This window comes from Tamandua tetradactyla, chromosome 18 (genome assembly GCF_023851605.1).
Source record: "Tamandua tetradactyla isolate mTamTet1 chromosome 18, mTamTet1.pri, whole genome shotgun sequence".
NCBI classification, from domain to species: domain Eukaryota; kingdom Metazoa; phylum Chordata; class Mammalia; order Pilosa; family Myrmecophagidae; genus Tamandua; species Tamandua tetradactyla.
Genome location: NC_135344.1, coordinates 49,904,290 through 49,932,012, shown reverse-complemented (window position 1 = coordinate 49,932,012; position 27,723 = coordinate 49,904,290). Strand labels below are relative to the sequence as shown.

The window sequence follows — 27,723 nt, the reverse complement described above, 5'->3', positions numbered from 1 at the left end:
GGGCATAGTTGGTTGGGTGCTTTATGGTATTTAAAGCACCCAACCATATATAGTTTATGGATTTAAACTATATATATGTTATGTAAGTACTAAATTTTAGTTGTCTAGTAACAAAAATGACATCCAAAAATTATAAAAACATCAGCTTATACAAAATGAATTAACCAAATTACAACCTTTAACTGCAAATTGAATTATAAAAATTTAGTCGTGTGTCTGATTCATTGTTCAGTGAAATGTTAAAGTCACAAATGTTTCCAAATCCTTCCATCACTTTTTATCATCTTATCAATGACTAAAATAAAATGTTGGTGGCTGTTTTTACATCACAGGAAACTCAGAGGTTTAAATAATGAAATTATTTTCTAAAATTATATTTATGAATATAGAAGATGTAGTCTACAAAACAAACGTGTAAAGGAAGACTTTACTTTTAAATTTAAATCAATTTGAAGATGATTTTTTTAAGTACTTAATTTCAAGATGCTTTCTGGTTTACAAAAGCCATTGTTTATAGAAATGATGAGGGAAAATGTATTTTCATGTATCCGATGATGGTACAAATTAGAGAAAAGCATGTAATAATGAGTTAAAGACTCTATAAATTGGAAGCATGATACGCCTTGAAATTTAAAAAAATCAGTTAGGTTGTATGTGCAATTAGGCAGCACAAATCTTTCATTTTTCTCTTGAACTGAAGTTTCAATTGCATACCAAAAAATAAAGCATGGAAATGATGCACATCACTGATTTTAATAGAGTGCTTAACATGCACTCTTTGAAAATCTAGCTTAAAGGTTTTTATAATTAGAAAATAGAGAAAAAAATTAATATATACATAAACTTCATCATGTTCCTGCTTTTTCCTATAAAGTATGAAAGTACCCCAATTATTTCTATAATTGAAAAATATTAGTATCCTTACTAATATATTCACTCATCAAAAATAACATTTTATTATGATATCAAATTAATAAGGGCTAGACTTGCCATTTTAGAGATGATCAAATAAATTTTAAAAAGTGGTTGTATGTTCAGTGACTGAAAATATTTTATTAATAGTTATATTTTATAAATGACAAATCTCAGCATAGTTAGCAAATTAAGATTATAACTATCTGACAACACCGTGTATTTTTAAAAATCTTATCACTTGCACTATACTTTCCTAGTACTTACAGCAGACACTGGCAAAATAATTACATGTTTTGGAGATACATGCATTTGTTTAATTCATTCATAGATTATTAGGATATCTACATTCTTCCTCATCAAGTTCTTTCTAGGCTCAAAAAAAATGCAGCATTTCCAATCAATAGGGGACAGACACAGTCCAAGTTATTAGGAGATAAAACCACCATAACAAAAGCATATGTAATTTCAGCCCTTAAAAATGTTATAGTCTAGAGGGTGCACAGGTGGTTCCGTGGTAGAATGCTCGACTTCCATGCAGGAGACCCGGGTTCGATTCCTGGACCGAACCAAAAAATAAAAAAATTAAAAAATGTTATAGTCTAGAACAAATGATCATTGATTTCAACGGGTTGGTATCAGTAGAAAAACAGGCAAATAAAGTATAATTAGAACTCAAAGCAGAGAAGAAAGTGAAGAGATGGTTTCACCAAGGATTTTCCTCCTTCCAAGTTGAGGTTTAAAACAAGATGTTTCTGCCAGACAATGACAAGGTTGAGAGGAGGAACAGAGTTGAATCTTGACCTTATAATTAGAGGGAAGAGGATTTATAAAGAGCTACAAGAAAGACATCACCTGACACATTCTGGGGTCCCCAAGTAGTTCCATTTGGCTAGTGTGTAGAGTTAGAGAGAAAGGCGTAGCAAGGAGACAGGCTGGAGAGATAAGTGAGGGCAAATTACACAGACTGGTATTACCATCTATTTAATAGCAGTTTTTCCCAATTCATTGATCTCATCTCATCCCTTTGGCACTTCAGCCTAGCTTTTGGTTTAGTGTTTTTCATTTTTGTGTTTTCAGCCTTTCCTATTTCTGGATCCTTCTCTGTTGCTTATAAAGCCATGTAAGCGACTCCCATATTAACTCCAGTACACATTCCCTACATTGAGTGAATGAGGACAAAAGAAGTCATTTTCAGGGGAACAAAATTTTGAGAATATACTGCCAGCTGAATCTCAATGAAGACAATTAAAACACATACTTCAGAAATAAGAAAAAACATCTACTTGCAAAGTTTGACAAGAAGAGTTGTGTGGAAAATGTTAAACAGGAGGTAAATATAAACAAACATTTATTGTATGAATTAATAAAATATCTAATATACAGGGATTAAGCTATTAGATAGGCAAAAAATAATGGGAAGATAAAATATATGTCAAGAAAGGGTCATAAGGTCCTTCAACTGTTCAGGAAGAAGCTAAGATTTCGATTATGCTTTATTTAGCTCTAGTGTGTAAAATAGGCATTCCCAAAATTCTAGAAATAGTTTATTACTTCCAAAGTTTTAAACAAAATAAGAATGAGGAAAAATTCAATTATAAACATTCTAAGCTTATCATCGTCTTAAAAATTGTTTCTAATTGTAAAGCAAAAAACATGGATAGAGAAGTAGAAAAAATAATGGAATTATCTACAATCATACTGAGATACTTTATCACAGTAACTATAGTAATTGATAGGTCAGTGAGAAAATAAAAGATTTAAATAAAACAATTAGTACAATTAATAAAATGAACCTACTTAAAATTATATCCCCAAATCAGAGAACACACATTTTCTAAATGGAATATTTATGCAAATTGCCTTTATATTAGGATACAAATTAAGTCTTAAAATTTCTAAACAATTTCTACTATATAGACCACATTTATGAACAAATCAGAATTACATTAAAAATAAATTATAAAAAGATAAGTTTAAACATCTATGAAGAGGGAAGGACTAATTTGTCCAAGACTGATTACAGGATAAATTTGCAAAGAAGGAATATGCTTCTATAAAATTCCAGGGAAACTGATGAAGTCCTGGTTTATAAAGAATACCTAAATAAATGGAGAGATAGATGATGTTCTAGTTTGCTAGCTGCCGGAATGCAATATACCAAAAACGGAATGGCTTTTAACAAGGGGAATTTAAAAGTTGCAAGTTTACAGTTCTAAGGCCAAGAAAATGTCCCAATTAAAACAAGTCTATAGAAATGTCCAATCAAAGGCATCCAGGGAAAGATACCTTGGTTCAAGAAGGCCGATGAAGTTCAGGGTTTCTCTCTCATCTGGAAAGGCACATGGCGAACGCAGTCAGGGCTTCTCTCTCGGCTGGAAGGGCACATGGCAGACACGGTGTCATCTGTTAGCTTTGTCTCCTGGCTTCCTGTTTCATGAAGCTCCCCGGGAGGCGTTTTCCTTCTTCATCTCCAAAGGTCGCTGGCTGGTGGACTCTCTGCTTTGTGGTGCTGCAGCATTCTCTGCTCTCTCTCTGAGTCTCTCTGAATCTCCAAAATGTTTCCTCTTTTATAGGACTTCAGAAACTAATCAAGACCCACTCAAACGGGTGGAGACCTGTCATCCCCTAATCCAGTTTAACAACCATTCTTAACGAAATCACATCAACCAGGGAGACAATCTCATTACAGTTTCAAATATACAGTATTGAATAAAGATTATTCTACCTTTCAAAAATGGGATTTATATCAAAACATGGCTTTTCTTAGGGGGGCATACTTCCTTTCAAACCAGCACAGATGATGTTTATGAGTAGGGATCCCTATCATAAAGATTTCATTTCTCCCCCAAATCATCCATAAATGAATATCATTCCAACTATAGTTCCAACAAAATTACTGAGAGAACCTCACAAGGTAATGCTAAAATTCATAGGGAAGAGCAAGGGCCAAGAACAGCCTAGAGCACTTTATTAAGTATAAAACTGGGGAACTCACCATCACAGGAAAGCAAGACTCATTATAGACGTTTACCAGTGTAGAAATGATATATAGAAGTAAAGATGGCCAAGAAGCCCAACAAATTAAATGAATGAAAAGAGACCCACAGAAAATGGAAGCCTATACGGCAGAGATGGCAATGAATATTAATATATAAAGAAAACACTCCTCAATAAATTGTATTGTAACAATGTTTTCTATATAGAAAAAATATAACTGGAATCTCACCTCATATAATACCCATACGTTAATTTCATATTGGTTAACCACTTAAATATAAAAAGCAAAGTTCAAACACACTTAGAATAAAGTATGGGATGATATTCTTAGACCTTCGGTAGAAAAAATATTCTTAAACAAATTCACGAAAGTACAAAGCTCAAAAAATATTTTATAACTTTTAATACATTAAAAAGAAATTTCTCTTCATCAGAAGATATCAAAATAAATAAAAAGATGGACAGAAGATAGTTTTAACATGTGTAAATTTAAAAGGTTTTGTATCCAAAATATACCACAAATTCTTAGCAACAAATGAAAAAGATGACACCCAATATATGGCGGGAGGGCATGAGCATGTTTTTTCACAGAATGACCTCCCCCTCAACACACAAAACATTAAAATATGCTTGGTCCAATTAATAATTATGGATTAGTGACAAACTATAGTGAGATACAACTAAAGAACCAGGACTCAACCTGCCATGCCTAGTTTTAAAAATGAAGTGAGCCTTGAGCCAGGAAATTAGGGCAGCCCTTAGAGTGTAAGAATGATCTCCAACTGTTAGTCAATCAATGAAACAAGAACTTCTGTTCCATAATTTCTAAGAAGCAAATTCAACAAACAACATGAATACGCTTAAAAGCAGATTCATCCTTGAATCTTCAGAAAAAAGTGCAAGTCTCCCAACTACTCGATTTTGGTCATGCAGGAGCTGGCACAGAGGAATCAGCTAAGTCATTTTGTGCCCAGACTTCTGACACAAAAGAAATTGGAGAAAATAAATGAGCATTGTATTAAACTGCTAAATTTGTGATAATTTGTTATGGCAGCACTAGAAAACTAATAGAGACAGAAAATTGGCTAACTACTCTTTAATTCTTGACAGTGAGAAATAATCAATATTCATGGCTCAAAACTAAAATTATCATATTTAATTTTAAATGTGAAAAACTCACCATTCTTGATAAAGCAGATACTTGATCTGTTGATGATTTTGTTTCCTTCAATGCTACAGTCACTGCCTCTTTATTTTCCTCAATATCAATATTAACATTTTGTACTGATGAACAATAGTGAATATACATATTTTTAAGTTTCTCTATTTCTCTCCTAAGAGATAAACAGATAATTTATCCACATTGAAAAGAAAATTATATTAAAAATTACATTTAAAGTAATTCTGATTTGCTATAATAAACCAATGAAATGTATCTATTTCTAAATTTTCTTCCATCCCAAAGGAACTCTTCAATTTCTGAAAAGTACCACATAGCTATCAGGTAAATAGGAAACAGAAAAAATTCACCAGTACTACTTATATTTCCAAGGAAAAAGAAGTGGAAAAAATTGTAAATGATTAGAAATTGGTGTTTATGACAAACCAACTTTCAATTTAATTTCAGGTCAGACACTTAAGCACCTTTGTTTCAGAGTTAGCTGGTATAGGGATAGAAAGTTAGGGGAAAAAAGAACGAAAGAGGAGGCAGAGGTAGAAAGATCAAGTTATTACAGCACTAGTTTACTTTTGTGCTTCCCCAACAGTATTTGGGGTAAAATGTAGGAGACTGCAGCATAGGAAGACAAATGGCTAGCAGAGAAAGAATTACTATGGAGTTTTTTGTTCCTCGATGACCCTCCATGAAGACCAATAGCAATCTCTGAACTGCATAACCACATCCAAAACATAGGAGTCTCTTTAGACAACGATGTTATAGTTTAATGTAGAAAAAAAGCACCCCGAGCAAATGATAAAAATGATCATTTTCATAAAATATCAGTAATACAGAAAACTCCAACATTTTAAAGACACCATAAGCAAATCAAAAGAAAAAAAAAAGTTAGAAAAAGTCAAAAGACTGGGAAATTTGTTGCAACCCATACAAATGACAGAAGAGAAAATTGTGTTATGTAACAGAAACATGAACTTCACCACAGGACAAATGTGAATGGCCAATAAAGATATGATGTGCTAACAGAATTGGCCCATGTTTACCATAAGACCTATGTTGCTTTCAGGAGTATATCAAATGAAGCTGAAAAATACAGCTTCACTACAGAAATGAAAATCAAAGCAATAGGCAAACCCAAAAATGACTCATCGCCAAAGGAGATACCATCCTACGGGTGGAATTTGAAGTCGGGAAATTTCCCATTCAGTGTAAGTTGCTTAATTTGGTGGTTGAATGGAGACAAGTGGAGGATACACTAGGTATAGTGAGGTAGGCATGGTGGTGTTCTGGATGTGCAGGACAAAGGAAAAAAAGAAATTAAGGGCGAATTCCAGAGCTTCCTTTTTATGATCGATTAGATATTTGTATTACTTTGTAAATAAATATATGTACAAGAAAGGTAATTAATATAAAGAATGAGAAAACAAAACTAATTTTGTAAGAAAAGGGAAATATTGCCAATGTCAAATGAAGGGTCCATGGTGATAATAAACTCAGTTGAATTTCAAGGTCTTTGGTTTCTTTTTCCCTAAGGTTCTACCAGGACTTAATTTCAGAAAGTCAGTGGCAGTAAGTAATTCCTTTGAAATATAGGATTTACTAGAATTGGGGCATCTCTCAGCACTGTACATGGGCCATACTCTAGAACGTGCATCAGAATCTATTACCCCCAAACCAGAATATAAACCACAGCTTTTTGCCTGAGTGGGAGGTGGACAATAGCCCAATGTTATAGAATGGTGAAGTTAAACATTATTTTAGCTATCCCTTTATCTACATTTCCTGAAGAAGTTGATGTCACTAGTTCTCGGCCACTAGAGAAATTTACAGTATCAACTTTACCACTAGGCTTTCCCCTAGTGTAGATCCCATCATTCTCATATCTGCTAAGGCAGAATAAATTTAGGAGAACAAAATGGGAGAATCATCCTACCCAGTGTTAAACTTTCTCAACAAGTACCATCGTCAAGACAGTAGTGTGGTATTGGCAGAGGAATAGATATGACTGACCTAATTGTGGATGTGACCTTTGAAAAGGGGGAGATGTGACTCTTCCCACCTAGGTGTGTCTTGATTAGTTTACTGGAATCCTTTAAAAGAGGAAATATTTTGGAGAGAAACTTCAGAGCTGATTGAAATGACAGAGCCTACAGAAACAACTGAATCCTCAGAGCCAATAGAAACTTCACAGCAGAGCTGACACAGATGCAAACACATGGAGCACAGAGAAACAAATGTCTGGAAATGCTTGGAGCCCAGCAGATGTCGCCATAGATGTTAAGCAAGCCAGAACCTGGAGAGGCAGACTACCCAGCCGAAAAAGGTGCTTCTAATCCATGAAACCTTCCTTGAATTAAGGTAACCTCTTGTTGGTGTCTTAATTTTGAAATTTTCATTGCCTTTGAATTGTAAACTTGTAAACTATTAAGTTCCCTTTTATAAAAGCCATTCCAGTTCTGGTGTATCATATTCCAGCAGCTTGCAAACTAACATAACATGTATGAATACACAGTAGAGAGAGATAGAGAGAAAGATAAACTCCCAAATTCAATAGCTTCAGAAATGCAAACTAAGAAAGTGTGTAAAGTGAGTGTATTAATGGATCCAATTCTTCACTCTTTCCTACATCCATTCCCTTTGACATGTAATTTTGTAGGGTTCTCTAACTCAGATTTTGACTCAGAGTTTGGCTTTGATTTTACTTTGATTTGTCATTTCCATGTTTTTACCAAATGTGATGCAAGAACCAGCTTGAAAAGTTCATGTGTGACTGTACTTACTTTTTCTGTATACTATAACCATGAGAACATTCCTCAAAAGACTGAAGAACATGGAATACACATGAATCTCCCCAGGTGTCTCAGCTAAGGCTATCTTATATCTGCAGCTAGCCAGCCAACCTCCATAAAAATAATAACTAAATATGGAATAAGACTTTCTATTTAAAAATAATCATCAGATTTACATGAAAGTACAGAAGTCAGTTTAGGCAATATAGAAGAGATCTACCTAAAACAAAACCATACAGAAAGATTGTAACTAAGGAAATAAAGTAAAATATGTCAGTGAAATATTGATAATAGAAATTTTTTGGAATATCAATACAAACAAATATAATTTAAGGAATGAAAATATTAATGGTGTTAAAATATATATGTGTGTGTATGAAAATCCACTATGAAGATAGAAAAATTATGAATTCATACATACTTAATATAGACTCTAAATATATAAAGTGAATACTGACAGTTATAAAAATTGATAAACAACCATAGTAGAAAAATTTTAAATATTTTCATTAGAAAACAGATCAAGCAGACTAAAAGAATAGTGAAAATTTTTGACATAACAGGTCTGATCACACACAGATGTACACATGCTCACACATTCCACACCACACACATATACACCAAGCACAAAAAACTATGTCCTAGTCCAATGAAAATACATATTCTTCTCAAGTACTCATTATTATTATAAAAATTGACTACATATTAGAGCACAAATGAAATCTCAATAAATTTGAAAAACAATATTCTTCAAACAATGGTCTCTGAATATGTTTACTAGCTTTAAAGAAAATTAAAGTCAAGTTTGATGTATCTGCAGGGAGCAGCGAACTATTTAAAATTAACTAGCACAATTATATGTGATCCCAAAGCAACTTTCAGGAAAGAAAACCACCAATTAAATTTTAAAACTCAAAAGATGGATTTTGTGGTAAACTAGTGCATTAGTCTGGGTCCCCCCAAATGTGTGGTAAGTGTGGTAGATTGGATTGTATACCCAAGCAAGGACATATTCTTAGTCTTCATGTGCATTCCTATAGGTATGACCCCACTGTAAAGAGAACTTTTTGAAGATGTTAGTTTTCATTAAGGGCTAGCCCAGCTGAATCAAGGTGGGCCTTAACCTATATTACTGGAGTATATTATAAGCAGAAGAAACCTGGATACAGTCAGACAGAGAAGGCTACAGCACAAGAAGTCAGAAGTTAAAGAAAGACACAGGAAAGCATAAAGAACATCAGGATGGGAGCCAGAGCTGTAGGCCAAGGACTCCCAAGGAGTCCAGCAAGCTAGCGCCAGAACGCTGCACAATTTGGGGAGAAAGCAATACCTTACTGACACTTTCATTTTGGACTTCTAGCCTCCAAAATCCTGATACAATTAAATTATTGTTTTTTATGTCAACCAATTGTGTTATATTTGTCACAGCAGCTCTGGCAAACTGACACAGTAAGGGTTAAAAGTGCAAGGGTTCTATTTTGGGAATGACTGTGTGAGAGAAAATTGAAAGGGAATAATAGGTAGGCAGGGAGAACTGCCAGACATTAGTGCAAGTCTGCCCCAGAGTGAAGGAGAGAGGGGGCAAAGTTTGAATGGAAGCATCTATAGAATGTCAGGTTGTCTATGGAATATTTGAAAAATCCACCAGGAGTCCTCAAGCAAAGTTGGCCAATGAAGGAGACCATGTTTCCCAGGAAGAGTCCAGCCACAGCGTTCCTGCTGCACTCAGTCACAGCCTATTGGAAGCATGGTCATGGCATGAAAACGATAGGTTTTGGAGGGCAGCTGCAGAACCCTGTGTTTGTTATTTACTACTACATAAGGAACTATACCAAAACTTAGTCATCAAAAAAAAAAAATCGGCATTTATTATCTCCCAATTTCTACAACTTGGTTTAGCTAGACCCTTCGGCTCTGGGTTTCTTTCAAGGCTGCAGTTGCCTTCTTAGCTCACTCACATGGGCATTAGTGAGTTGTGACTCAAAGATTGCTGACTGAGGCCTAGGTTGCTACCTCGCTGTTTTTGAGCTTCACCACAGAGTGTCACAAAACATGGCAGTTTGTTGCTTCAGAGGAAACAAGCAAGAGCGAGAGTGCTAGCACGATAAAGGTCACAATTTTGTGCAACCTTATATGGAAGTGACTTCTCACAAATTTTCTCTTATTCTTTTCACTAGAGGCAACTCACTAAGTCTACCCCACAAGCAAACGGAGGGGATTTTTTCATGAGGGAGGGAATCTCAGGATGCAGATAACACTGGAATGTCAGTGCAACAGAGCCTTTCGTCAATTATATTGCCCAGAGATCAAGGTCTATGAGATGCATTTTCATAGCCCATCATATTAGAATCAGAATTTTAAAAAAAGAATTGTTTAAATGGATTATTAGCCATAAAAAAGTTCAAAAGCCTTAGAAATAGTAGAGAATATGGGAAAATGAGCACAAAACCTGAAGGACAGAATGAGAAAACCTAACATATGTTTAATTCAAGTCCCAAGAGAGAGAAATGGGACAAAGGCAATGTCCAGGAACTAATAAAAATTACAATTCATAGATTCAAGAAGCCTAGAAGATTTTAAAAATCCCAATAGAATAAATAACAATTAGTTCATACCAAATATCATGATAAAATAAAATTAATACAGTTTTAAAATGAGGAGATTATCTTAAAAAGAGCCAAAGGGAAAAAATATAGATTAGGTACACAGGACTGGGAGTCCCTGTTAGCTCCATCCTTAACAGCAAAAGTGAAAATCAGTATTTATTTTATGGAATGATACATTCAATATATGGCAGTTCAAAAATCAAGACTTCTATCACAAGATAAATATCTTTTCAACAAACATTCAGAGAGTTTTTCATCTGGTGGAAAGTCTAAGAGACATAAAGGAAAACAAAACAAAGAAAATCGTTACTGAGGAGAGCACAGACACACAGGGATGGAGCAGGAAATTTTATAAATTGTTCCCTCCCTGAAAAACCTGAAAGAGCTTGAAAAAGAAACTGTAATTAAGTAGGTGATAATCCTGGAAACAGAATATCAGAACAACTACAAGAGTGTCAGTGGAAGGGAGAGACTGCTGAGAGTTCAGCTTTTGTAAGGGAAAGCAGTAAACCAGTGGCCAGCCTCCACTGTTCAGCCCTGAGGCTGGTAGCTGCAGAAAACTGCTGCAGCAAGGCAATGTGGTCTGGGTTCCAGAAGCAGCCAGCTGGGTCCAGGGCTTGCAGAAGAAACCACCACCTCTAAAAGTTGGGGTAGAGGGGAAGGTCAGTCTGGGAGACACCTGAGGAACCAGGGTGGAAGCTGTACTCAGTTTTGGCCCTCTGGGCAGGAGGCTTCCAGCCCCCCAAAAGCATACACCTGGGCATAAAACAGTAGTGTACCTGTGTACATTCCCTGGCTGTTCCCCCCACCCGCCATGTGGGCTTTTCCCTAAACTGGCAGATTCCTGAGGGCACAAAATAGACTCTAGGTTTCAGCACTCTCTGCAGGAACAGCTTCTGGCCTCACGCCAGCATCTACTGGGTTTTAAGGCCCAGTGCACTTTTTCACTGGTTGAGTTTCTTCTCTCTTTCTTGGGCTGTTTAGTTCAGTGGATCCCCGAGGGCCCAGCACAGATTATATCACTTCCTCTCAGAAGCAGTGTCTTCTGGCCTTATACCAGCTTATACGGTGAAAGAGCCAATGCATGTCTTTCTTCCTTCCCGCCTTTTTTCTCTTTCTCTATGCTATATTTTTGGGTCTGGTGGATTTCAGAGGAATGAACAGGGCTGCCAGGCTGTGTTTGAACTTTGACAGCAGTTTCTGGCTTAACACTGGCACATAACAAGAGATTTAGAGAGGCAGGGCAGTCAATTATTTTTGCCTTTTGTGTGTGTGTGTGGGGGGGGAGCATTAAGTAAAATAAAATTGATACCTGCATTGGGTGTTGCTGGAAGTAAATCTCGTTCTGAGAAGGGCTTCTCCAGAAAACAAAAATAATTGACCTCTAGGGGTTTTCTAAGAAAACTGAACATACCCTACAGGGTATTGATCATCAACATGTGGTGATAAAACTAGTTTTGTTGCAGTAGAGACAGCTTATTAGAATGGATAGGTGCCATAATCAGTGAAGATCTGCTCCCCACTTTGTAAGACCATCCTATGTAAAATGGAAACTTAATGTCAGCCAATCAAAACATTTCCTCACTTGCTGTGCCGGTTTGAAAGGATGTATGACACCTAGAAAAGCCATGTTTTAATCTAAATCCCATTTCATAAAGGCAGAATAATCCCTATTCAATACTGTATGCTTGAAACTGTAATCAGAACATCTCCCTGAAGGCGTGATTTAATCAAGAGTGGTTGTTAAACTGGGTTAGGTAACGATATATCTCCACCCATTTGGGTGGGTCTTGATAAGTTTCTGGAGTCTTAGAAAAGAGGGAACATTTTTGAGAATGAGAGATTCAGAGAGAGCATAGAATGCTGTAGCACCAAGAAGCAGCGAGTCCACAAGCCAGTGACCTTTGGAGATGAAGAAAGAAAATGCCTCCCAGGGAACTTCATGAAACCAGAAGCCAAGAGCGAAAGCTAGCAGATGACGCCAAGCCCGCCACGTGCCCTTCCAGCTGAGAGAGAAGCCCTGACTGTGTTCACTATGTGCCTTCTCACTTGAATGAGAGACCTTGAACTTCTTTGGCCTTCTTGAATCAAAGTATCTTTCCCTGGATGCCTGTAATTGGACATTTCTATAGACTTGTTTAACTGGGACATTTTCTAGGCCTTAGAACTGTAAACTAGCAACTCATTAAATTTCCCTTTTTAAAAGCCATTTTGTTTCTTGTATATTACATTCCGGCTGCTAGGAAACCAGAACACTTGCTTCAATTTTTCACCCTATAAAGCACTTCCTTTTCCCTTGGTGGCACTCCTTTCTACTTTCTCAACAGAATGCTTTCCATTTCATGAATAGCTCAGTCTGCGAGATCTTAAATTGCATGAAATTTTTGTTGTTGTTATTGTTGGGTGTTTTGACTGTTGCTAATATCTTTTCGCTTTTTAATTTTCTCTCTTTCCTTTTTCTTTCTTTCCTTTTTTCTTCTTGTTCTAAGTCTGGGTGACTGAAGTGGAAGAACAAGATTTCCAGAATGACCACCACACAATACACAGGATGTCCAGTTCTCAAAAAATAATTACAATAGATAAATAGAGATAGGAAAATATGGCCCAATCTTAGGAAGAAAAAAGAATCAGCTGAAAATATTCTCGAATACAGAACTCCTAATTTAAAATCTTTTTAAAAACTCATATATAGGATCAATGAACTAAAGGAAAACATGGACAAAGAACTAAAACAAATCAAGAAAATAATCAAGCATACAAATATACATATCATAAGAGTTCCATAAGGAGAAGAGAGCGATAAAGGGCCAGAAATAGTATTTGATGAAATAAAGGCAGAAAACTTCTCAAATTTGATGAAAGATAAGAATTTGTATATGAATATACACAACCAAGACACACAACAAATGTCAAGTAGGATGAATCCAAACAGATCTACATTATAATAAAATTTTCCAATGTCAAGGACAAAGACAGAATCTTAAAGACAGCAAGAGAGAAGCAACATGTCATACAAAAGTGATTCTTAATAAGACTAATATCCAATTTTTTTAACAGAAACTGTGGAGGCCATGGAGACTAGAAGGTAGTAGAAGAACATGTTTAGAGAGTTGAATGAAAAAAACCTATTACCTTAGAATTATATACCAAGCAAAATTGTCCTTCAAAAATGAGCGATAAATTAAGACACTTCCAGACACATAAAAACTGAAGGAATTTATTGCCATTGACTTACAAAAAGTGCTAAAGAGAGTCCTCCATGTTGAAAGAAAAGGACACTAGACTGTATTTAGATGATGGATGAAGAAATAAAGATCTCTGTTATAAGTAATATCATGGTAAATAGAAAAGCCAGTATTATTTCATTTGTCATTTATAATCCTGTCATTAATTTCTTAAAAGTCTTAAAATTAAAATATAAAAAACAAGCATAAACTTTGCTGCTGGGCACATAATTTGTGACATGAACAATATAAAAGGGAAGAATAGTGAGATACAGTTACTGGGCATATGTAGGCTATTGAAATCAAGTAGGAATCCATGCAAACTAAATTGTAATAGATTTGTTATGATAAAGGTAATCCTCATGGTAACCATAAAGAAAATATCTTAAGAAAAATCTACACAAAAGGAAATGTTAAGTGATTCAAACTGATTCATTGTAAAAGAGCATCTAAACAAAAAGGAAGGCAGTAATGGAGTAAAAGACATTAAGACTTATAAAAAACAATTACTAAAATGGAGGAAATGAATCTTGTCTTATAAGTAATTTCCTTAAATGTAAATGGGTTAAATCTTTAATAAAAAGACAGAGACTGGCAGAATGAATGAAGAAATATGACCCAACTACATGCTGTTTAAGAGACCCATCTGTTCCTGGGCCAGATAAGTTCTGAAACCCAGAGGGGCCAGCCTCTCCAGAACATCAACTAGTTCCATCCTCGGATCCCATATTATCGACAGTCCTTTCCAACATGAAAAGTTAGAATGGGCATAGTCCATATATCCCTAAAGTTTGGGACAAAGTTCAAAGGAGAAGAAGGTGTTATAACAGAGAAGACAGAATTTAGCAAATGAATATGACTGCTGAATCATCATATTGATATATCTTTTAGCCTCCAGTATCTTGGAGCAACTAGAAGGAAAAACCTAAATTTGAGAAACTGTAAGCCATACCTGAAATCTGTTCTGTAACTAATGGTTACAGTATACTTTGAAATTTATTGCTTTTTTAAATATATATCTCACAATAAAAAAAGAGGCCCATCTTCGATCCATAGACACAAATAGGTTGAAAGTGAAAGGATAGATAAAATATTTCATGCAATAGTAATCAAAGAGAGTGGGGAGGCTATATTAATATCAGAAAGAACAGACTTTAAGCCAAAAGCTGTTTACAAAAGACAACATATATTTATACATTCTACGCATTATAATACAACAAGGTATTTTATACATTGATAAAAGAATTTTATCAAATGAGAGGATTTAATATTTTAAACATGAATGCACCTAACAGCAGAGAGAAAATACCTGAAGAAATACTAACAGAAATGAAGGGAGAAACAGTTTTAAAATAATAGTTTAAGATTTCAATATGCTAGTTTCAATGCCAGATAGAATATCTAAACAGAAGATTGATAAAGAAAAAGAAGACCCAAACACTATAAACCACTTCGATCTAGCTGACATATATTGGACACTGTACTCAACAATATACACATTCAAATACACACAGGAGATTGTACGTTAGATAATGAGAAGTCTCAATACTTTAAAAAATTTGGAAATCTCCAAAAGTAACCTCTCTGAACACAATGGAATGAAGCTAGATTTCAATAACAGAAAAAAATGTGAAAATTAAATTGCATACTCTTAATCAATTGATTAAAGAAGAAATTACAAGGGAAATTAGGAAATACTTAGAGACAAATGAAAATAAAGACAGAACATATGGAAACTATGGGATACAGTGAAGGCAGTGATTTAAGGAAATTTATAGCCATGAATGCCAATATTAAAAAAAAAGTAAAATCTCAAATTAATAACCCAACTTCACATCTTGAGGAACTAAGTAAGACATCAAGAGGAAATTAAGTCCAAAGTTTGCAGAATAAATGAAATAATTAAGATTAGAGAAGAGATAAATGAAATAGAGGACAGAAAAAAACTAAGAATAAAAAAACAAAAAAATTAGTTCTTTAATAGATAGGGCCTGTTAACAGTAAATTGTTAACAATATACTAGCAAACTGAATCCAATGATGTTTTATAGATTATACAACATAACAAAAGGGATTCATCCTAAGAATGTAAAAGTGGGTCAACATATGAAAATCAATCCCTATAATACTCTACACAAACACAATGAAGGGAAAAAACACACATATGATTACCTCAAGAGATAATGATAAAAGCATTTGACAAAACCCAGTCCCTTTTCTTGATTAAAAAGCATGCAGAAAAGTAGGAATAGAGGGGAATTTTCTCAACATGATAAAGGCCATTTATGAAACCCCATAGCTAACATCATATTTAATGGTAAAAGACTGAAAGCTTAACCCCTAAAATCAGAAAAGAGACAAAGATGCTCATTTTCACATTGCCATTCAATATTGTACAAGAAATTTTTGCCAGAGGATTTAGGCAAGAAAAAGTATTAAAAGGTATCTATATTGGAAAGGAGGATGTAAAACTATCTGTATTTACAGGTGATATGATCTGAAATATACAGAAAACCCAAAGGAATTCACAAGAAAACTTTTAGAGCTAATAAATTAACTCTGCAAAGTGGCAAGGTCCAAGATCAACCCACAAGAACAATTGTGTTCTTTTTCACTTTTTATTTATTTTGTTTTACATGGGCAGGCAACTCCGGGAATGAACCCGGGTCTCTGGCACAGCAGATGAGAATTCTACCAGTGAGCCACTATGGCCCGCCCCAATTGTGTTCTTATGAACAAGCCTAAGAAGAAATTAAGAAAATAGTTCTATTAACAGTAACACCAAAAAAAACAAAGTATCTAGGAATAAATTTAACCAAGGACACAAAATATTTGTATACGGAAAACTACAAAATACTGCTGAAAGGAATTAAAGAACCAAGTTTATGGCCAAAATTCCAAGTTCCTAGGTTGGAAGAGTTAACACTGTTAATATGTCAATATTACCTAAAGCAATATACAAATTCAATGCAATCATGAAAAATTCCAGCAGCTATTGTTTGCAGAAATGAAAATTCTATCCTCAAATTTATATAGAACTTCAAGGGGCCCTGAATAGCCAAAATAATATTGAAAAAGAACTGCAAGGTTGAAGGACTGACACTTTCTGATTTTAAATTAAATTACAAACCTACAGTAATAAAAATGGGGTGATACCAGAACAAATACAGATAAATATATCAGTGGAACAGAACTGAAAGTCTGGAAATAGACCCACCCATTATGGCTAATTAATTTTAACAAGGGTACTAAGTACTTGCAGTGGGGAAAGAATAGTCTCTTCAACAAATGGTATTGGGAAAACAGGATATTCTCATGCAGAAAAATGATCCTCAAAATGGATCAAGAAGCTAAATATAAAAGATAAAATTCTAAGTAGATAATACAAGAACAAATCTTCATAAACTGGGATTGGACAATAGATTATTAGATATGACACCAAAAGTATGAACTTTCTACAACATGGAAGAGCCTGGAAACATCATGCTCAGAGAAACAAGACAAATGGGGACAAAAATTGTATGCTATCACATATGAGAGATAATCAGAAATAGCAAATTTGCAGAGATGGAAAGCAGATTAGAGGTTATTAGAGGAGAGGGGAAATAGGAGAAAGTGGAATGGAGAAAGGAGAGTATTAACTTCTGAAATAAATACATAAATAGATAATAAAAGATATCCTTCTGCATCTTAAATTTTTAAAAAATGATTGTTATGAGAGTAAATCTAAAAAATAGTAAAAGCCTGGTGATTTAAAATAATTACAGTAATGTTTTCATGGGTTAAAATGAAATATTTCACAACAATAAATATTTACTTCAGGAGAAAGATTATAATTAGTTTCTCTCATTTCTCCCTTTATTGTCCAGGAGGTTAATGGCATGGATTATCTTCAGAGTCAGAAGAGTTCAATATGCCTGTGTTAATTAATAGGATCTTTTACTAAAGGAAGAAGAACAGAATTATAATCCCAAACTAGAGGTATGAAAAATAAAATAACAATAACTACTGTGAAAGAAGTCAGGAAAAAAGAAAAAGAAACAAAACGAATGGAACAAATAGCTTAAAATAAATGGTTGGTTTAAATGAAAATATATTCATGTTTATAAATGTATTCAATGATCCATCTTTATAAAATATTTTTAAAGTAATAAACTTGATGTTTAGAAGAGATATATTTAAAACATAAAGACTCAAAATCTTTGAGTTGAAAGAACTGAAATAGATTTTTTTCAGATAAATATTAGTTTTAAAAAACTAGTGAAGCTATATAAATACATTAATTGATTATAGGCAAGTTTTCCAAGTCAAAGAAAATCAATTCATTATGATTAGAGAGGTTAGTCAATTCACAAAAAGACAGCAATTTTAAGCTTTCATGCATCTGAGAATATACCCTCAAAATACATGAAGTAAAAATCAGTGTAATTAAAAAAAAAAGTCCAGTGATAACATCCTAATGGTAGATTTTATCACACCTTTTTCAATAATTGATAGAAAAAGTAATGAAGAAATCTAAACGTTATAGAATACTGCTTCTAAAGTATCTCCTTAGAATATTTTAAAAGTACAGACTCTTATTTAATAGGTCTATATGAAGACCTATTTAATGATTACATTCTGAGATTCTGCATTTTGAAAAGGACCTAGGTAAATGCTTATGCTACTGGTCCACATACAACACTTTGAGTATTAAGGATATAGAAAAATCAACACCCCATTATTAGTAAATTGGCCTAATGAAAATGGAAAGGAAATGCATTCAACAAGAAAGAATAAATATTATTTTCAAGTACACAGGAATATTTTTTTTAAATACCATGTGACGTAGCCATTGACATGGTCAGGTTCATGTGTCAATTTGGCCAGGTGATGGTACCCATTTATCTGGTTGGGCAAGTGCTGGCCTGTCTGTTGCTATAAGGACATTTCATGGAATTAAATCATGATCATGCTGGCTGCATTCACAGCTGATTCCAAATATAATCAGCCAAGGGATGTGCCTTTCGCAGTGAGTGATGTTTAATCTAATCAATGGAAGGCTTTTAAGGGGGATTCAGAAGAGACAGTCTCTCTCTTCCTGTTTCGGCCGGTGAGCCTCTCCTGTGGAGTTCATCCAGACCATCCATTGGAGTCATCAGCTTCACAGCCTGCCCTATGGATTTTGGACTCTACATTCCCATGGTTATGTGAGACACTTTTATAAATTTTATATTTAGAGATATTTCCTGTTGATTCTGTTTCTCTAGAGAACCCTAACTAATGCAGTCACCAACTAAAATTCAGCAGTTCTCAATGGCCTGAAATCATATAGATTTCATGTTCCCTGACCAAAACACAATTTAGCTGAAAAGGAGTAATAAAAAAAATAACTAGAGTTTTACCAGGGAAATTAAAATTTCCATTTCTTAACAACCCCAAGCTAAAAGAAGATATCATGATGGAAATTATAAAATATATTCAACAAAATGCAATGAAAATAAAACAAATCAGAGTGAGTTATAAGATATATTTATTATTAATAGCTAATGCCTAAGTGCATGTTGAAATACACACTGGATTCAGAAGATATAAGCATATTAGCAGATGGTAGAATTGCATGTAACTTCTCTCTCTATTTATTTAAGGCTAGCTCCATAATGAATACCAGTTTTTCTATATTAACTGGTCAGTTTGAATATATAATAATTTAATATGTCGTAGAGCATCACAAAGAATTAAGTTGACAAAAAGAAGTATAATGAAATCAGAAAATACAAAAATATCACAAACAAATTTAACAAAATCAGACACCTTAATTTAAAATATAATTTGCAGATAAATATATTTATATATTCCATTTTGCTAGGAATATAATAAATGTAAGTAAAAATAAAGATGTTATATTTATATTAAATACATTTGTACATAAATTTTTTTATTGAGAAATCTTCACACACATACACACACATGTATCTTCACAAACACACATGGCATATAATCAATGACTCACAATATCATCACATAGTTGTGTATTCATCACCATTATCATTTTTGGAACATCTGCATTACTCCAGAAAAAGAAATAAAAAGAAAAAAGAAAAAAACTAATATATCCCATACACCTTACCCCTCCCTCTCATTGACCACTAGTATTTCAATCTACCCATATATTTTACCTTTTATCCCTCACATTATTTGTTTATTTTTTATCCTTATTTTTTTACATATCTATCTATACCTTGGATAAAAGTAGCATCAGACAAACTTTTCACAATCCCACAGTCACACTGTAAAAGCTATATAGTTATACAATCATCTTCAAGAATCAAGCTATTGGAACACAGCTCAACAGTTTCAGATACTTCCCTCCATCCATTCCAGTATACAATAAACTAAAAAGTGATATCTATATGATACACAAGAATAATCTCCAGATTAACCTCTCAACTCTGTTTAAAATCTCTCAGCCACTGAAAATTTATTTTGTCTCACTTCTCTGTTTCCCGTTTTAGTCATGAAGACTTTCTCAATCCCATGATGCTGGGTTCTGGCTCATCCAGAAGTCCTGTCCCATGTTGCCAGGGAGATTTACACCCCTGGAAGTCATGTCCCACATAGGGGGCAGGGCAATGAGTTCACCTGTGGAGTTGGCTTAGAGAGAGAGGCCATGTCTGAGCTACAAAACAGCTTCTCTGGGGGTAACTCTTAGGTGTAATTATAAGTAGGCTTACCTTCTCCTTTGCAGGAATAAATTTCATAGGCGTGAACCCCAAAATTGAGGGCTCAGCCTATCGATTTGGTTGCCAGCATTGCTTGTGAGAAAATCAGGAATTCCCCAAATGGGGAAGTTGAATATTTCTTCTTTCTCCCCAGTCCACCAAAGGGACTTTGCGAATACTTTTTTTATTCTCTGCCCAAGTTATTCTGGGATATATCGTGGCATCACACTAACTGTACAAACCGGATCTCATGCCCTATTCATGATTCCATGCTATTATGGTGTTCAAATAAACTGATCATACAAATTAAATTAGATAATACACAACCCAAAGTAAATTTTTTTCACAAAATACACATCCTTTCCTTTGGTCTCCCACAGAAGTTAAACTTTTAAAATATGGACCATATCATCCTTTACCCTGTTTTCTGATTTACCTTAGTCCTATACAAATACCTTCAACTGGAGAGATCTCTATTTGAAGTCTGATCACTTTTTCAACTGTTGCTATATGGGATAATGTTGACTTTCATTTCATAGCTTTAGTGCTCTAACTCAGAATCTAAGGTATCAGTTACATACCTGAAGTTTCAGGGACTGACCAGGTTATACTCAGATAGGTCAGTATCTCAAAATTTAGAAATAAAAGTTACAACTCCTAAATATATATGACTGCTGTAAGAGCTTACAATCTAGGACCCTTTACAATAAATCCTGTATTAGTTAGGGTTCTCTAGAGAAACATAATCAACATGGAATACCCACAAATATAAAATTTATAAAAGTGTCTCATGTGACCACGGGAATGCAGAATCCAAAATCTGCAGGGCAGGCTGTGAAGCCAACGATTCCAATGAAGGGTCTGGATGAACTCCTCAGGAGAGGCTCACCAGCCAAAGCAGGAAGAGAGCCTGTCTCTTCTGAATCCTTCTTAAAAGGCTTCCAGTGATTATATTAAGCATCACTCATTACAGAAGACACTCCCTTTGGCTGTTTACAAATAAAATCAACTGTGGATGCAGTCAACACAATCATGATTTAATTCTATGAAATGTCCTCATCACAACAGACAGACCAGCACTTGCCCAGCCAGACAAACAGCTACCAACATTTGGCCAAGTCAACACATGAACCTGACCATGACAGTCCACCCGTTGTCAACTTGACAGCTATACATATCACCTTAAACCATACCTAATTTCCAAATAACAAACATTCAAATGCACATTTTTTCTTTCACCTAAGAATATTCAACTGTCCTGCATATAACTGGAAACACATTAAATCTCTCCAGAATAGGGTGCAAGTTCTTGGGTAATATTCATTCTTAACTTGGTATCTTATAACTTAAATATTAAAACAGGAACAAAACAGAATTACAGCCCTCGTTTCTGTAAATGATCATGTGGTCGAAGTTCATATTTATCACTACCTTCTTCCACTACCCATTCCATGTTCCCTTTACCCTCAACAAGAACTTCAGCTGGCCGTAGTTCTTTGCCTGGTGGGGTGACCCAAACCTTCATTCCTGAAGTTTCAGAGCCATTGGTAGTCATGCCTGAATTGGGTTGTTGCAGTTTTCCATTGATTTTAATCACAGGGCATGGTAGTACTAATAGACGCCCCAGGGGATCTCCTGTATTTCGAGAAAACTCTTCTTTACCTCCATTGTGTAGTTGCAGTTCTATTTCCCCCTGATAGTCAAGGTCAATCACCCCAGCCAGTAATGTAATCCCCTTCTTGGCTGTTGAACCAGGGGCATGAGTAGCCCAAAGTGACCAGGTGGCAGTCTTAGATTCCAGTTCGATGGAATCATTGTTTTTCCTGGTGGAAGCATCCCCCCACCTTTTGGAACTAAAACCTGTAGACCAGCAGAGCTCAGGGTCATAGAGACAGGAAGCAAATTTTTTCCTAGTGGATCACTAGGGGTAATAGTGAGTGGTACCACTCCCATTTCCACCTGTTGGTTCCTGGACCCATGCATCCTGGCTATGAGAGAAACGGCACTATACAGTAGATGCTGATTCAGAGAGCATGCAGCTTCCTGGAGAACATTACCCCAGCCCTTCAATGTATTGCCACCTGGTTGGCACCATAATTGAGTTTTCAAAAGGCCATTCCACCATTCTATCAATCCGGCTGCTTCTCAGGGGCTGAGTGTGGGTCTCTGCTGCTGGCAGATTGGACACTCAGCAGTGGCTATAGCCAGGTCAGCCTTGGTGAGTGGAAGTCCATGTTGCTGAGCCCATGCATAACCTCCATCCCTACCACCATAACCACTTTGTTCATGAGCCCATTGGACAATGACAGGAGTTTCTGGGGAAAGAGGCTGACTGGTATCCACAGAACGGGTCATCTTGTCCACTTGATTATCAAAACCTTCCTCTGCTGAAGTCACCCTCTGGTATGCATTCATATGGGACACAAATATGTTCATGTTTTTAGCCCACTCAGAAAGGTCTGTCTACATACTTCTTCCCCAGACCTCTTTGTCACCAATTTTCCAATTATGGTTTTTCCAAGTCCCTGACCATCCAGCCAAACCATTAGCAACAGCCCATGAGTCAGTATACAAATGCACATCTGGCCAGTTCTCCTTCCAAGCAAAATGAACAATCAGGTGCACTGCTCAAAGTTCTGCTCACTGGAAGGATTTCCCCTCACCACTGTCTGTCAAGGACACCCCAGAAAGAGGTTGTAGTGCTACAGCTGTCCACTTTTGGGTGGTACCTGCATATCATGCTGAACCATCTGTAAACCAAGACCAACTTTTCTCTTCCTCAGTCAATTCACTGTAAGGAACTCCCCAAGAGGCCATAGTTCTGGTCCACGAAAGAGAAGGTAATGTGGCAGGAATGAAGACCATGTAACTTACTTGTGCCTTCAGGACCTGCTCTGGCCCTATCTTGTATATGCCATTTCCATTTTACAATAGAGTGCTGCTGCACACACTCAATTTTATGGCTTGGTGGGTCAGACAACACCCAGCTCATGACAGGCAACTCAGGTCTCATGGTAACTTGGTGGCCCATGGTTAAGCGTTCAGTCTCTACTAAGGCCTAGTAGCAGACCAAAAGCTGTTTCTCAAAAGGAGAGTAGTTATCTGCAACAAATAGTAAGGCTTTGCTCCAAAATCCTAAGGGTCTGTATTGTGATTCTCCTATAGGGGCCTGCCAAAGGCTCCAAACAGCATCTCTATTTGCCACTGACACTTCCACCACCATTGGATCTGCTGGATCATAAAGCCCAAATGGCAGAGCAATTTTGTACAGCAGCCTGGACCTGTTACAGAGCCTCCTCTTGTTCAGGAGGCTCAAAATTAGCAGGTTTTCTGGTCACTCAATAAATGGGCTGGAGTAGCACACCCAAATGAGGAATGTGTTGTCGCCCAAATCCAAAGAGACCAATTAGGCATTGTGCCTCTTTTTTGGTCATAGGAGTGGCCAGAGGCAGCAACTTATCCTTCACCTTAGAAGGTATATCTCGACATGCCCCATACCACTGGACACCTAGAAATTTCACTGAGGTGGAAGGCCCCTGTATTTTTGTTGGATTTATCCCCCATTCTCTGACACGCAAGTGCCTTACCAGTAAGTCTAGAGTAGTTGCTACTTTTTTCTTACTAGGTCCAATCAACATGATATCATCAATATAATGGACCAGTGTGATGTCTTGTGGGAGGGAGAAATGATCAAGGTCTCTGCGGACAAGATTATGACATAGGGCTGGAGAGTTGATAGACCCCTGAGGTAGGACAATGAAAGTATATTGCTGACCTTGCCATCTGAAAGCAAACTGTTTCTGGTGGTCCTTACTAATAGCTATTGAGAAAAAAAGCATTTGCCATATCAATAGCTGCATACCAGATACTAGGGGATGTATTGATTTGTTCAAGCAATGATACCAAATCTGGAACAGCAGCTGCAATTGGAATTACCACCTGGTTGAGTTTATAATAATCCACTCTCATCCTCCAAGACCCATCTATTTTCTGCACAGGCCAAATAGGAGAGCTGAATGGGAATGTGGTGGGAATCACCATCCCTGCATCTTGCAAGTCCTTAAGAGTGGCAGTAATCTCTGCAATCCCTCCAGGAATCCAGTATTGCTTCTGATTTACTATTTTGCTAGGTAGGGGCAGTTCTAGTGGCTTCCACTTGGCCTTTCCCACCATAACAGCCTTCACTGCATGAGTTAGAGAGCCAATGTGGGGATTCTGCCAGTCGTTCAGTATGTCTATTCCAAGTATGCATTCTGGAACTGGGGAAATAACTACAGAATGGATCCAGGGGCCCATTGGACCCACTATGAGATGGATCTGAGCTAAAACTCCATTGATCACCTGGCCTCCATAAGCCCCCACTCTGACTGGTGGTCCAGAGTGATTTTTGGGTTCCCTGGAATTAATGTCACTTCTGAACCAGTGTCTAATAATCCCCAAAATATCTGATCATTTCCTTTTCCCCAGTGCACAGTTACCAAGGTAAAAGGCCGTCGGTCTCCTTGGGGGAGGCTTGGAGGAAGATTAACAGTATAAATTTGTTGCAGTATAACAGGGTTCTCCCCCAAAGGGACCTGGCCTCCCCTTCATTCAAGGGGCTCTGGGTCTGTAAACTGTCTCAAGTCTGGAAATTGATTAAGGGGCCATGACTCTGTGATTTTGTAATTCAGGTTAGACTTCTGTTCACTTGACATAGGACTCTTTTGTTTATACAGTTCAAACAAGAATTTAGTAGACTGCCATTCTATTGTATTTCTAGGCACCCCATTATTTACTAGCCAATGCCACAAATCTCTGTGAGTCATTTAATTTTGACTCCTGCTTTGAGTTTGATGTCTATTATAATAGTAACATCTACCCTGTCTTTGGCAATTAAGCACTGCCACCTGGCTTCTGCCAACTTGGGATCTGGTCAGCCCCATTGTGTTCAAGGATTCCAGCTCAGTGATAGCAGTTCCTACAGTAATATCTGACCTACAGAGAAGTGCAACTACAGAGCTCTTCAGGGAGGATGGCGCTTGTCTCACAAATTTATTTCTCACTGTTCTGGTAAAAAGTGCATCCTCCGGACATTCCTGGGATGTAAGAGCAGGCTTTGCATGATAAATCCACTCTCACATTCCAATCTCTATAAGTCTCTGTATCCCCTCATCTACATTATACCAGGGCAGTTCTGGCATTTCAACCTCAGGTAATATCAGCCACCTTTTGATCCTTGTTTCAATCAACCATCCAAACAAACTGTTAATATCTTTTCTAACCCCTTGAGCTATAACATTGAATGCAGAATCTCTGCTTTGTGGGCCCATATCAATAAATTCAGCCTGATCCAGCCTTATATTCCTCCCACCATTATCCCACACCTTAAAATCCATTGCCACACATATTCCCCTGATTTCTGTCTATATTAATTGAAAATCTCATACAGTTCTTTTGGAGTATAATGTACCTCTTCATGTGGGATACTTGTACCTCACCTTTAGGAGCCTGTTGGGACTCTAGTCTAGTTATAGGTCTGGAAGAAATGAAGGGGTGTTGAGGGGATGTCATGAAAAGAATGAAAAATATCTTCCAAGCCATTTGCTTCAGGGCATTCATTTGCAGTTTCATCTGGTGAAACAGGATTAATCACTCTAGGGCTAATCCCTTCAGGAAGAGGTTGGGTGGCCAACTCCTCAAGGAAGGTTGAAGTTGGGGCAGCTATGTCCTCAGTTATCTAAAGAGGACTTAGCATGGCCTAGGTTTTCAATCTCAGCCCTAACATCATTATCAATCCATATGTCACCATCACATTTTTCAGGGTCCCACTCCTTTCTAATCAATGCCCTCATTTTAACGGCAGACACCATGCAACATTGAGATTTTGGTTTATGTTGTAAAATTGCTACTCTAGCAATAAGCTTCTAAGTCTGATTTTCAGAGATCTCAAGTCCACGGCTACAGGAAATAAGATTTTTCTTCAGGATACTCATAGAAACTTCTACATCTGTCAGACAGTGCTTAAGCTTCTCGTTTGAAGACTTAAGGCCATCCCTTTCACTCCTTAATGTAGCCAGTGTATCTAACAACAACCAACCAACATCTCTATCCCTCTTATTTACAAAACACTCCATAAAAGTGTCAAAAACATCATCTCCCAGAGCCTCGCTTCATACGAGTGAAGCATTAGGAGAATTGAATGGTGATATTTTGACTATCTCTTTTCCCAACTCACTCCATGGATTGGGAGTGTTGTTCTGATTTTGGGAATCAGAGTCCTTAGTGCCTTTGAGTCCAGTCAGAGTAGAAAACCATTCATAAAAACCCATTTTTAAGATTCTGTTTCTTAAGAACCACCCCTGGTACCAAGTTGTGTTAGGGTTCTCTAGAGAAACAGAAGCAACAGGGAACACTTGCAAATATAAGATTTATAAAAGTGGCTCATGTGATGGTGGGAATGCTGAGTACAACATCTGCAGGGCAGGCTGTGAAGCCGATGATTTCAATGGAGGGTCTGGATGAACTCCACAGGAAAGGCTCACCAGTCAAAGCAGGAAGAGAGCCTGTCTCTTCTAATCCTCCTTAAAAGGCTTCCAGTGATTAGATTAAGCATCACTCATTGCAGAAGACACTCCCCTTCACTGATTACAAATCAAATCAGCTGTGGATGCAGCTGACATGATCATGATTTAATTCTATGAAATGTCCTCATCGCAACAGACAGGCCAGCATTTGCCTAACCAGACAAACTGGTACCACCACTTGGCCAAGTTGACACCTGAACCTGACCATGACAGGCCCTAACCTTGTAACCCATGCTCTCAACTTCATTTCTCTAAGTTAGTACATTATAGTTAGTCCATATGAGTGAGGCATGAAAATATCTGCTTTTTAGTTTTTGCTATTTCACTCAACATACTGTCCTTAAAGTTCATTCACCTAGTTGCATGCCTCACAACTTCATTTCTTCTTGCAGCTGCTCAGTAGTCCACTGTATTTATACACCACAGTTCCCCCTTCCTTCCCTCAGTTGTTTAAATTATGTTTTAAACAGATTAAAAACATAATTTGGTTTTAATAGTAAATCATGTTGGAAATTTTTCTTTGAAACAATCACTTTTGCACAATGGTAATAGGGAGACATTGTTATCCATATCTATAGGCAATTATAGGAGTTTATACACAAACATGTATATGTGTGTATATTTTCATATATATATATACATTTGTGTGTTTGTATGTGTGTATATATATACATACTATATGTTCTAGTTTGCTAGCTGCCTGAATGCAATATACCAGAAATGAAACAGCTTTTTAAAAGCGGAATTTAATAAGT

At 36.3% G+C, this 27,723-nt stretch overlaps 1 protein-coding gene across 12 annotated transcripts in view; it reads right to left on the bottom strand.

Annotated features, from left to right (window-relative positions):
- The window catches only part of CCDC178 (coiled-coil domain containing 178), a 477,106-nt gene that overhangs the window by 342,188 nt on the left and 107,195 nt on the right, over positions 1–27,723 (bottom strand). For all 12 annotated transcript variants that reach the window (XR_013165210.1, XM_077135675.1, XM_077135679.1 and 9 more), the window contains one exon: positions 5,093–5,246. Coding sequence is in view for 11 of the 12 variants with exons in the window: in XM_077135675.1 (XP_076991790.1) it covers positions 5,093–5,246 (154 nt within the window). In the remaining variant the exon portion in view is untranslated. The remainder of the gene's footprint in view (positions 1–5,092; positions 5,247–27,723) is intronic.